Raw genomic sequence first — 12989 nt, forward strand, 5'->3', positions numbered from 1 at the left:
TCTGGATGGAATCTGAACCTACCTCAAACCTGCCCATTTCCTATTTAAATGGCAGTGCAGTGGCACAGTTAGTAGAGCTGCTGCCTCATAGCACCAGAGACCTGGATTCAATCCTGACCTCTGGTGCTCTCTGTGTGGACTTTGCATGTTCTCCCTATGACCGCGATGGTTTCCTCTGCATGCTCTGGCTTTCTCCCACATCCCAAACACATGCAGATTGGTATGTTAATTGGCCACTGTAAATTGCCCCCAGTGTGTTGGTGAATGGTAGAATATATAAAATTGATGAAATGTAAGGAGAATGGGATTAATGTAGGATTAGAGTAAATGAGTGTTTGATGGTCGGTGCAGATTTCGTGGACTGAAGGGCCTGTTTCCGTGCTGTATCTCTCTGTGACTCTAAACAGGGGAAGTGACAAATCGATTTTGGGAAGTCTGTTGGTTTTGCAAATATTATAACTAAGCTGCCTACCTTCATGATAACAGGCATTCCATTAGGGATAGCACAGTGGCACAGCTAGGAGAACTGCTGGCTCATAGCTCCAGCAACCCAAATTCAATCCTGATCACTGGTGCTATCTGCATGGAGTTTGCACATCCTCCCTGTGACCAATGCTTTACCTGGTGAGCCTGATGCTGAACCATTGGGATTTCTGAAGGGTCAGAGAGCTGATTATTGGAACTTTTCTGTATCTGCCAGGACCACCCAAAACTACCCCGGCCCACATGACCACCTGATCATCTGGAATAGATTGTTTGAAAGCTAGCGGAAGAGAAACTGTTGCTTTTTGTCTATTCATTGCGGCTGTATTTAGCTTCAGACAGCACAGATCAATGATTCCTCAGCTGAATGTTGCCTGTTGCTGCTTGGTTGCTAGGTGACCTCGATTTTCATTTGAGGGGCCTTGCAGACAGACATGAGGGCAGCTTCTCCTGACTACTAATGGAAGTAGGTCTGTTACATAATGAACACCGAAAGGAAGCAACACAGACAGAGAGGCAAGAGACTAAAAAAAGGGAGAAAGAGACAGACAGACAGAGACTCAAAAATGGTAAGAGAAATTGACTATTTCAACTGACACAGGTAAAAGAGATTTTCAGTTTCTATCACTAAATTAGCTTAAATAATTTTAACCAAAGGTGATCTTTCTCCTGTATTAACCCAATTTTTGCTGCATAAAAAATTCACATTGTTTTGGCTGCTTACTGCTTGTTGAAACCTAAAGTGCACATGGGATTAGAAAATGATTCTTGGTTACTTGTGGCAAATGCACAGTTGTGGCAGAGTAACTCTGCATTAAACTTTACCCTTGGAATTTGCTTCCATAGGCTTAAACAAACCCAAATTTCAGAAATATATTGAAATACACAGCTGCTACTTTACAACATGTACAGTATAGTGTAAGTGACTGAGGACAATTGATAGGCTTACAATAAATTAAGACGATGACAATGGAATATCACTGAGAAATCTCTTCATTAAAACTATCACTGGAATATTTCATGAATGCATCTTTTTATTTGACAAATAAAAAGATGCATTCATGAAATATTCCAGTGATTGTTTTAATGAAGAGATTTCTCAGTGATATCCTGTTCCTTTGCATCCATCACTGCTTGAGAAAAAATTGAAAGAGAGTATTATCAGAGCTCATTCAACTCATCTTCCTTTGTTCCAATTGCATATTACACTCTTTAGGAAAGTAAACAGTTCAGTGGAGCCCATTTAAGATGATCTCTGCTAAATCTACTTTGTCAGGATTGTTTGACAACATCACAGAAGAAGTGCCACGTTTAGCTATATTCAAATAGTGACATGTAAAAGCACATAGCCAAATTTGTCAGAGAAACAGTGGTTTTCTATGGACAGAGGTATTTCGGGAAGGTGACCAAAGAAATCTATAATTTGCTGAATGAAGGCCTGCAGCCTAATGCAGATCTAGCGCATTTGCATGGCCACAGGTTTCATCCATCAGGAAATCTTCAAAGTGGAGGAGGGAAAATGGTGTGCTGATGTTTTTCCACAAGGTAGAAAAATTATCACAACCAATATTGATCCATTCCTTCCTCTACACAGTTACAGCCCCAACTGCCCAAGTTATCATAACATAACAAAATATACAATAACAAGCAATGCTTGAGTAGTCTTTATTTACTTCTAATCTTATGTTTACTAATCCCTAAACTTTTTCATAATAAGGTGCTTTTGTTATGTGCTTTCTAATTTTGCCCGCCTAAAGATTGTAGCATTTTCTTAGGCCTTGCCCTTGTAAATAGCTCTAATTATTGGGATCACAACTTCTGGTACAGAAACCTCTGACCTTTCAACAGGAGTCCTTCTCCAGAATAGAAAAACTTTAGGTGATGCTCAGTTCATTGAGAAGATGTAGCACAGTGGATAGTGATGGGATTGGAATAAATTTCTTCAGTGGTAGGCAAGAAAAACTATAGTTCAAAACAGTGTGAAGAAACTGTGAGAAGTTTGGTTGCTGATATGTATAAATCTTACTGGTTAAGGTGTGCATAAGCAAGGAATTCATTAATTGGTTTTCTTTTGGTTATTCATGCCTCTTTGGTAATTTCTGATGCTTTCACATTAAGGAGAGACATTTGATCATTTAACAGCCAACTGACTATTTGAGTCAATCACGTTTTTTGCCCTACACTTTTGGGAGTGTATCACAATTGAATTTAGTTTTACAATAGTATTTTCTTTGAAAGGTGTGACACGATGGACACTACACATCTCCACTGAAGGAATTTGAAAAGAAGTTTGTAAGAGAACCTCTCAGAAAGAGTGGAGTAAGTGAGTTTTGATTAGCTGCTGGAAATATATACGAGTAAAGTTTCCGCTCGGTTACACTAACAATATCAGCACAATCTGGGTGGAATTGGCCAAATGAGCACAAAAGATGGGAGACTTTAAACATAAGTGAGTTAAACAAAAAGCCAATTGCTTTTGCATGTTCCACTTAATTTTAGGCCACTTCAGTGTTCAGTTCTCTCAGATCAGGCACCCCACACCACCACCCCCCCCACCCCCAGCATATTAGCCACTCTCCAAATTGAAATTGAGATTTCCTTCACTGTGGTGGTTGCAAAAGGCTCTTCAAATTACACTTACTTGCTTTGGTGCTCAAACATAAATTGACATAGTTTAAAGATTAATTTTAATATCAAAATATATTCAGTAAAACACAGACTATTGTCACCACAGAAACTACTAATAATTCAGTATTGTTTCTTTAATATCAATTTCATTGATTTTAAATTCAATTGCTCATCAATTTAGGATTGGACTCACTTATCAAAAGTACTTATTTTGAGTGATAAGCTCATTTTCAACTTTAACAATAAAAATGGTGCAAGTTACATTCCTGAAGAACTTCAAAGAATATTTTGATGCCAAGAGAAACAAAAAATTGATTATATTCTGATACACTACCCAATTACACTGGTCCATTGATGATTTTGAGGCATAAATTCACCCTTGGTGGCATACACTAACTTTGCAATGTATTAGCAACTGCGCTTTGCACCCTTCTACTGAAATTTGCTTCCACTGGAATCAATGGAAACAAATTCCCATCACATAACGTAATTAAACAAATAATCTCAGCATGTAACATGGGAAGCAGATATCTATTTTTCCCATGTTGAGGATATGATTTTTTTCTTATTAAAGAAAAATATTCTGTTATTTTCTTACTAAGAAATATTTAAAACTTAAGAAAATATTCTACATCTGAATGTTCCAAGGTGCAACACAAAAGTATCAATTTACCATGGCGCAGGACTGCCACACTGTCTCATACTTTGTTACCCTGTGAGGAGACTCCATCTGGACCCATACAACACAAGGATTACGACATCATGCAACTGCTGAACTGTTTGGAATTGAGCTGAAAGAGATGCTGACTGAGTCTTTGGTTTGTGATCTGCAATGAGAGAGCCAAGTGGTAGTCTAGTAGCAAATGTAAAAACTTAAATCAGAGCCTTCTGTCTAAGGAATTTCAATGAAGCCAGTTGATTGCACTCAATGATCCCTCTGTGTATGCTGAAAAGTTCTCATGAGGCCAGGTGCTGATGACAAGTCTGTCATGTTATTGCCTTTCATAACCTTGGACCCATTGAGACTGTTTAGTAGCTTAATGCAGAAGCCCTTTATTGAAGTAAGAGAGTCATGCCTTCACCAGCTGAGGAATTGAAGAAGTTCTTTGATAGAACATGTTTGCTTGTAATGATCAGCGATTAGCTGCCTGCAAGCTACTTGCAGCTTTTAGTGTTGACATTGTTCTTGGTTTGCAGAAGTAACTGTATGTGAGACCTACTTATTTTGAAGGGAATGTCAGACTCACATGTTAAGCTCTCACTCTGGGTATCGAACACTAAAGCCAGGTGGTGTCAGCCATCATAGTCCCAGTTCATACCTCCCCGCCAGGATACAGCAATTGTACAGAGGGGTACTCAACAGAATTGCCAGGTAATAAACATGTCCTGACAGCATATTCTGAGAAGGATTCCCTCCATAGACATTTGTCTACATGCTCCCACTTTGCTACCTCCTCTGTCTTCTGCTGTTGGAATGCTCCAGTAAATGTCTGAACCCCAAATGTAAGGTTGTGGATCATGCAAACATCCAATCCTCTCTGAGATGCAGATATCAAAATCTCATCTTGAGAACCCCATTGAAACTTTTCACCAGGCTCCTGGTGGTCTTGTTCAATCCTTATAAAGACAACTGGCTGCACCAACCTGAGCATTTACTTGAGTTAAGAGCTAAGGAAGAAATGAATGGGCTTTGACCCCAAGGTTTCAATGCAGCATGATGTTTGAAAAACGGCAGGCACAGTTGTCCATCTGTGAATAAAAACACCAAGCAAGATCCCTGGAAACATCACACTAACCAGGAGAAAGTTTGGGTGCTCCAGGTTGTCCAGCAATCCAAAGCTCCACATGAGTGCAACCTATTACTCCTTAAAACCACAGGAAGCCTGCTATCCTTACAAATCCATCTGCCCAGTCTGCCTGCTGGTATCTGCTCAGGGAAAAGTCCCTTGCCCTTGAGCTGAGAGCACCAGTGACCTCAGTATTGCTACAGCATGCAAAATGAGCAGCAGTCATTTGAAATGATTCAAAGTGATGGTAAGTTTAATCTCTACAGGACAGCATTCCAGGCATGGGTGTGTGGCTGGAGTTCTGCCTTAGCAGGATCTCTGTCACCTATGATACAGAACATCTCAGTCTCTGGATTCATTGAGAGCTGGGGATAGGTGTGTGAGTCCCTGAATCAGTGCAGCACTGTAGAAGTAAGCATAAAGTGGCTGAGTGGCCCTTAATTAATGCAAAAAGAACCATGAAGTCCAGGTTCCCTGTGACAGCTCCACAGCATTCCTAAAACAGAGGAAGGTGACCCAAATTTAGTTGCCCATGCTCCAGGCAAATATTGCATGATGAATGATGTCATCCTGCGACTATCCTATTTGCCAAATATCAAACTGTACCAAAATGCCAACTGAATTTCCTGAACTAGGTAAACTGAGCAGAATAAGCCTATTTCTGTGATTTACAAATAAAAACATTGAAATTTAATCAAAAACACAGCTCAAAGCAAATCATGTTCTGGGGATCTGTAGCAAGGAATTCATCTTAGATTAATGGTATCAAGAGCATCCAAGAGTATCAGTTACCTATTCTACTCATCCCTGCATGTGGTTCTGCTGGTGAATACAATTGCCAATGCTTTTATATGTGCATAATGCTAGTGAACAAAGAGAAAATGGTGTTTTGCAGTAATGTAGAAGATGAATTTAGCCTTCAGAAAACCTGTGGCAGAGTCACAAATATGCTTCAGTTTCTGCCACACCATAATGATGAACTTTTCAAACAATCCTCTTTAAAAATCATATCGATAGCTGATTATGAATAAATACATCTAGTGTACTTTCATTTTTCCCATATAGTTCTAATAAAAAATTGTCAAAATAAAAATTGTAAAATATTACAGTGATATTTTAGACTTGAATTTCATTAACATGTGCATTTTTCCATATAATTTGGCTAATTGCCCAATGCTTAATTTCAGGAATGGCTTATCAGGGGCAGCACGGTGTAGAATCAAGCTTGAAGCATTGATCACTGGCTGCATTTTTCTCAGAGTTCAATAAAACGTTGCTTTCTGTTTCAAGAAAATGCTTTCTGTGTGCCTGGCATTTTATGTTAATTAATAAGTGTTTTCCACAGTGAATTTCCCATTGTTTCCTGGTCTCTGAACCCTGCTTTTCCCATAATAGCATAAAAATTGATACAAAGAGTGAGATGATCACATTTGAGAACACATTAGCAAGGAACTCTTCTTTTTAAAAAGTTTGTGATGTTACAAACCAGCAACAAAAGAAACACACCGAGTCATGCATAAGTGTTAAAAACTACTTTATTAATAACTACTTACGATAATAAGAAAAATAAAAGTAAAAATGTTAGAATGTTAGAAGTAAAAATGTTAAATCTTAAACGTTAACCCCAAAAACTAAACTCGTCGTGTGTGTGTGGCAAATTCCCAAACTCCAAGTCCAGGAATAGTTTTCAAAGTTCAGTTCAGCAAGCCATAAGGTAAAACGTGAGCAAAGGCTTCTTCAACAACCACCGTTGACTGAAGATAAGATGTAGATGTAGAGAGAAAATAGAGAGTAATTACGAAATCCAAATTTCCACGATGGAACCCATACGACACCTCAGTGTCTACTCAGCAGTGACTACTCCACCGCTTCTGCCTCACCCCGAAAGGCTCTCGAATCGTGGCCATCCACACAAATACCCGTTTCCTTCTACAGGTTAACAACAAAGTGAACTCCACTGCTTTGTTCCGAAGTATCTGCCACACCGAAAGGCATCCGAGACGTGGCCGTCCACACAAATACCTGTTTCCCTCTACAGGTTAACGACAAAGTCACTCCACCGGATTACTCCAAAAATCGATACATGGATTGTAGTGACAGACACAGTTACTGTTTTTCATCCATCGATAGAGACTAGCAGGCTGGTGTCTCTCTCTCTCTTTCCTCTGACTGTCTCCGACTGACTGCTTCAAAAACGTCATTACGTCCTTTATCTTCTGTTGTTGTAACCACACACACACACACACACACACACACACACACACACACACACACACACACACACACTATGCTCTATCTTAAAGGGACATTCACCAATAGTAACCTAGTCCATAACAGTGAGAACTTCAGCAACTTTGTAAGAAGGAAAAACAAGCAACTGCAGATGCTAGAAATCTGAAATAAAAGCAGAAAATGCTAGAAGTATTCAATAGGCCAGGCAGGATCTGTGGAGAGAGATAGAATATAAATGCCTCATGTCGATGACCATTTATCAAAATAGGAAATGTTCAAAATCAAATATGTTTTAAGTTGCAGAGAAAGTTGAGAAGTGGAGAGAACAAAAAGAATGTCTGTGATAGGATGAAGACCTGTTAAGACTAATTAGCACAAGTGGTAGTGATGCCAGCTATAGCTGATCTGTCTGGATGAGATGTAAATAGAAGGAGATTATTGAGAACAAAGGAGAGAGAAAGAAAATGCTGGAACTTGAGATACAAAACACTGCAGTTGCTGAAAATCTTAAACAAGTGAGAACACTTGAAGTATCCAGCACGTTAGGCAGCAACTGTAGAGAAAGAATAATGGAATTAATGTTACATGTTAATGACCTTTCATCATAACTTTCACCATCTTTGCTGCCAATATGCAACTTATTATCACTTTCACCTGGTCCAACTCTGTTCTTTCCTTCCCTTTCTCCATCTCCATCTTAGAGGATAGATTAACTAGCAATATCCATTACAATGGGTCATTGTTTCCTAACCAGTTACTTAGCTCATTTGCTTTAGACATCTTCCCTTCACAGCCAACAGTCACACTCCCCAAGATGCACAAGCAAGACTGTTTTAGTAAACTCATTGTTCTTGTCCAAGAGAACTTATTTCTTCTCACCTTGACTCTATTCTTTCTCCCCTTGTCCAGTTGCTTCCCACTTACACCTGTTACATCTCCGACACTATCCACTACTTTAACAGTTTCTAATTTCCTGGTCTAAACTAGCTCATTTTCATCATGGCGTCCAGTCCCTCTACAACTCCATTCCCTGCCATGATGAGCTGAAGATCCTTGGGTTCTTCCTGGAACAGAGGCTCAACCAGCCTCCCTCTACCACTACCTTCCTTCACTTGGCTGAATTCCTTGTCTTGTTGTACAACCTCCTTTAACTCTACTCACTTCCTCCAAATTTACGGAAACCTGCATGGGTCTTAGCGTTGCCTGACTCTTCATGGGGTACATTTATCTGTCCTTGTTTCAGTCCTACTCAAGCCTTTCTCTCAATTTTATTTTGGCACATTCATGACAGTATTGGTGCTGCTTCCTACTCTAGGACAGGTCTTAAAAGTTTAATTGCCTTTGCTGCCAATTTCCAACCTGCTCTTCCATTTATCTGATCTATCTCTGCCTCTTCCCTTTCTTTTTTCTGTTTCCATCTCAAGTGGTAGCTTACAAGCCCCAGAGATTCCCTCAGCTATCTCACCTCCTCCCACACTGTTTCCTATAAGGGCTCCATTTTATTCTTCCAATTTCTCCAGCTCAATCATATCTGTCCTATTGACAACATCATCCATGCCAGTAATTCCAAGATGTCTTCCTTTCTTCTTAACCAAGGTGTCCCCACCAACATAGTTTACAGGAATCTCAACTGCATCCATTGGTCTTTTATTTCTTCCATTCCCTCAATCCTGGGACCCATTAGTCTTTCCAAGTGAAGCAGCAATTCTATTGTACTGCTTCCAATTTAGTAAATTGCATTCAGTATTCACAATGTGGTGTCCTCTGCATTGGAGGGACCAACACATAGATTCAGTGACCAATTCGCAGAGTACTCCCATTCAATCAGCTAGGGTGATCCTGAACATCTAATTGCCAGTCACTTTACTTCTCCAAACCATGCCCACTCTGACCTCTCTGACTATGGACTAATTTTGTGGCACTGAAGCCAACATAAACTTTAGGAAGAGCATCTCATCTTCCAAGTCTTCAGGACTCATGTTTGAATTTAACTATTTCCAATTTTTATTGTCAAAGCTGGCCAATTTTGATGAAACGTTATCAACCTGTAACAATAATGGAGTTAACATTACTGGCCGATAACCTTCCCTCTCTCCACGTTTGCTATCTGACCACTGAGTTTTGCCAGCATTCTCTTTTATTTCAGATTTCCAGCAACCACAGTGTCTTGTATTTCACGGTTCCAGCATTGTATTTTTTTCTCTCCTCCATTCTCATTCATCTCCCTCTATTTACACTTCCTCCAGAGAGATCAGCTGTAAATAACACACTTTCACCATCCTCTCTTAGCCAGCATCAACACCATTTATGTCATTCAGTCTCTCTTGATTTCCACCCAATCACAGACATTCCTTGTGTTCTCTCCACACATTCTTCTCTTCTGCAACTTCAAACATGTTTGATTAATATTTTTTCTTAATTCTGATAAAATATCATTGGCCTAGAAATTTAGCTCTTTCTTTCTTCACAGATGTCACCTGGCTGCTGAGTATTTACAATATTTTCCATTTTCATTTATAAAAAGGAAGATAGTTGCAAAGATTCTGGAGTGGTAGTGGAAGCAGGTACATTGGTCAAATTCAAGAGATTGTTAGATAAGCATATGGAGGAATTTAAAATAGAGAGATATGTGGTAGGAAGGGCTTAGATAGTCTTAGGCGAGGTTTAAAGGTCGGCACAACATTGTGGGCCAAAGGGCCTGTATTGTGCTGTATTATGATTCTATGATAAACAATTTTGCTTACAAATCCAGGGGAAATTATAGGCAGATCCAAGGGAAATTATAATGGGAAGTAAACAAATGGCTAAGATATCACAAAATTATGTTCTGTCAGTCTTCACTGCAGAAGACACAAGGTTTTAATAACTTTAAGTTATTAATTTTGGTGAAGAGAATATACTGAAAAAAATTGAAGACAGTGAAAGCCAAAAACTCCCTTGAAGTTGATAGCCTGCATCCAAGGTTCTGAGAAAGATGGCTAAATAGATGGTGGAGGTAATTCCGCTGGATCTTTCAAAACTTCATTGACCAAGAAGCAATGCTAGCAGATTGAAAGGTAGCCTAGGTAACCTCACCATTCAAATAGTTAACATGAGACCAATTAAAATGACATTTTTTGGGGGGAAAATGCTGGCATCCAGTAATAAGGATGTTCCAACAGGGCACTTTGAAAATTATATGATTAGGCAGAATCAATTTGGAATCAAGACTGATTGTGCTTACCAAGTCAAATTTTCTGAGGATATACAGTAGCAAGCAGTAGGTAGGTAAGTAGAATCAATGATGTGATGTAAAAAGTTATTTGATAAGGTACTACACAAGTTGTTACAAAAATAAGAGTTTGCAAGATTGGAGGTAATATATTAGTATGAATAGGGAATTCATGAAAAGACAGAAAACAGAGAATGGGAGTAAATGAGCCAAACTGTCAATGGGATAACACAGGAACCAGTGCTCTGCCTTTAAATATTCACAATTTATACTAATGTCTAAGATGAAAAGTCAGAGTGCGTTATACCTTGTTTCTGGGGATGATTATTTTTCATAAGGCTGGCTTTTGCTTCTTTATTAGAGTTTTCAAACATCTATTTCTATCTTGATGCTCTTACAATAGACTTTTCTGTTGAATGTTTACAATACGGTACATTTTTGTGAAAGGTTTCCAGCCACACCATTGTTGCAGGCATCAACTGCTAACCATAATTCTAAGGACAATCCAGACAGTGAACATTCCAAAGGACTGCTAATGGACCTACCAATCACCTACCACCCCACAGCCATCAAAAAATGGTGAATTTGAAGGAGAAAGACATGTATGGCTGGCAGGTCCATTTGTACTTCAGATATGTGGCACCAAGCTACAGTCAAGAACTACTGTCTTCAGGCTCCTTGGCTGTATCTAAGAAAATCTTGGATATGCCATCCTCACTTTGTCAGATAAACTGTTACGGTGTTACATTGTCAGCAGGCAAACAAGGTCTCTAATGGAAGCTTTCCCTTCAAGTAACCACCAAGTTTGAACTGCAGCTTTAAAGATATTATTTGTGGTGTCAGATATGATGAATATGACCTGTTCTTTTGAAGGTGCATTGCAAATATAGCACCAGAACGTTAGCTTAATTCAATGCATATGCACAGTGCAGGCATTCTCAATCTTTAGTGAGAACATTTTCGTGTACCCCAGAATGACACACTGCATCATTTTCCTCCCTCAATCTGTTTATGTGAAAGGCTGTATCACCTCTTGTCTATTCCTTCAATGCCACCTGTTCATTGACTCCAATTTAAATGTTCTCCACATCCAAAATAATGACAACTTTACTGCAATACATTTACTCCAACAGCACCTTCAAACTTTAAGAGGTAATTCTGATGGTCCCAGCAGCAATATGTAAAAGGCAACACAAGAAAACAGCCCTCTAAAAGTTGTAGAATTCTTTCATCTCCATCACTCTTGAAAAGGAGGGTTCACACGGGCCAGGCAAATACACTGTGAACTTTAAATTAAGTGACTGGCAAACCAATTCACTTGTAAGGGGACACATGGGCTCGTAACAATCCTGGTTGTTTCTCCACAAACTCAGGTACGCAGGCCTTCAAATACAAAGTATTAAATTGGAGCTTACACTTTTCCCAATGATATATTTGATTTTATTTATCATCTGATCAAGCAATAAACCACAGAATAGCAAAGAACCAATGATGTCAAATTAGGTTTGACATAGATTTGGTGTATTTTCAATACTAGAATTTATTTCTTATTATGTATACTGTATTCACTTTCAATGAAATTTATATGACAGAATAAAGCGAAAGAAATGTTTATATTTTCATATATTCTGAAATGCTGTTTGTAGTTAAATTTCCAAACTCTGTATTCTGTCTCCAATAACAAGTATATTTTATACTTTCTTAATAGAAATGGCAAGGACTCCATTATTCTGACTGTCCTTCAGCCTTATCAAGTGAGTGTGCTCCTTAATTCTATTATATATAGCATGTATACTGTCTAACAAGGTACGATTTTAAATCCCCAGGAGCATCAATTGGCAGATGCGCCTCAGTGTTCGGAAATATTCCTGGCCTGTTTCCTGAGCTAAACTGAATTATCTCATCATGGCAAAGCAGCAGTTGGGTGCTCCACTAAATTAATATCTGCTGAAATCTCCATATGTTATACAATATGCTGTATAATTTTGATTTCCCTTTTAAGATTTCAAATCTGGACTTGAATAGATCATTGGAATTTAGTCTCTTTCTTGTGAATAAGGCACTTACAATTTGAACTCGCCAACTAAACCATCATACTCTAAAAGAACAAGGAAGGTCAATCTGTTGCTTCATTCTCAAACACTGGACAGCTTTTACTATAATTCAGTGTAATTATCTTCAGTTAAGTAGAAAGAAAGAGAAAGAAAATATCATGTAATTAATACATTACTGAGGTTGAATTAACAGATACATTCAGTTTTAACTGTGTATCTGGAATGACTGAAGTTACTAGTGCTCTATCTGGGGTTTATTTTACACTGTATTATCAAATTAGAAAACAGAAATAATGCATAAATAAATGTTACTAACAAAATGGGATTAACTTTGCAACATCCAGCACCTTTTCTATTGGACACAGTTGGAAGTGCTTATAACAACTTGCCTTAGCAGCCTGAGGAAAAACTGTAAACCTTCTTCAAATCTTATGCCCATTACGGTATATTAGGCATCATGGACCTTTGCTACAACACAATCTTTTGGAGCAGATACTGAAGGAGAAATCAGCAGAAAGACTTTTTATATACTGGGTCTTCATTATTCGCAGGGAGACGGACCTCCCACAGATAACAAAAAAGTGCATCATACTA

At 38.6% G+C, this 12989-nt stretch overlaps 1 protein-coding gene across 1 annotated transcript in view; it reads left to right on the top strand.

The window, feature by feature from the left end:
* Window positions 1-12989, top strand: part of frmpd3 (FERM and PDZ domain containing 3) — a 92964-nt gene that overhangs the window by 21629 nt on the left and 58346 nt on the right. Inside the window, exon 3 of the mRNA XM_052022313.1 lies at window positions 12050-12095. Within this exon, the coding sequence (XP_051878273.1) occupies window positions 12050-12095 (46 nt within the window). The remainder of the gene's footprint in view (window positions 1-12049; window positions 12096-12989) is intronic.

The sequence above is a fragment of the Pristis pectinata genome, chromosome 8, assembly GCF_009764475.1.
Source record: "Pristis pectinata isolate sPriPec2 chromosome 8, sPriPec2.1.pri, whole genome shotgun sequence".
In the NCBI taxonomy this organism is placed as follows: domain Eukaryota; kingdom Metazoa; phylum Chordata; class Chondrichthyes; order Rhinopristiformes; family Pristidae; genus Pristis; species Pristis pectinata.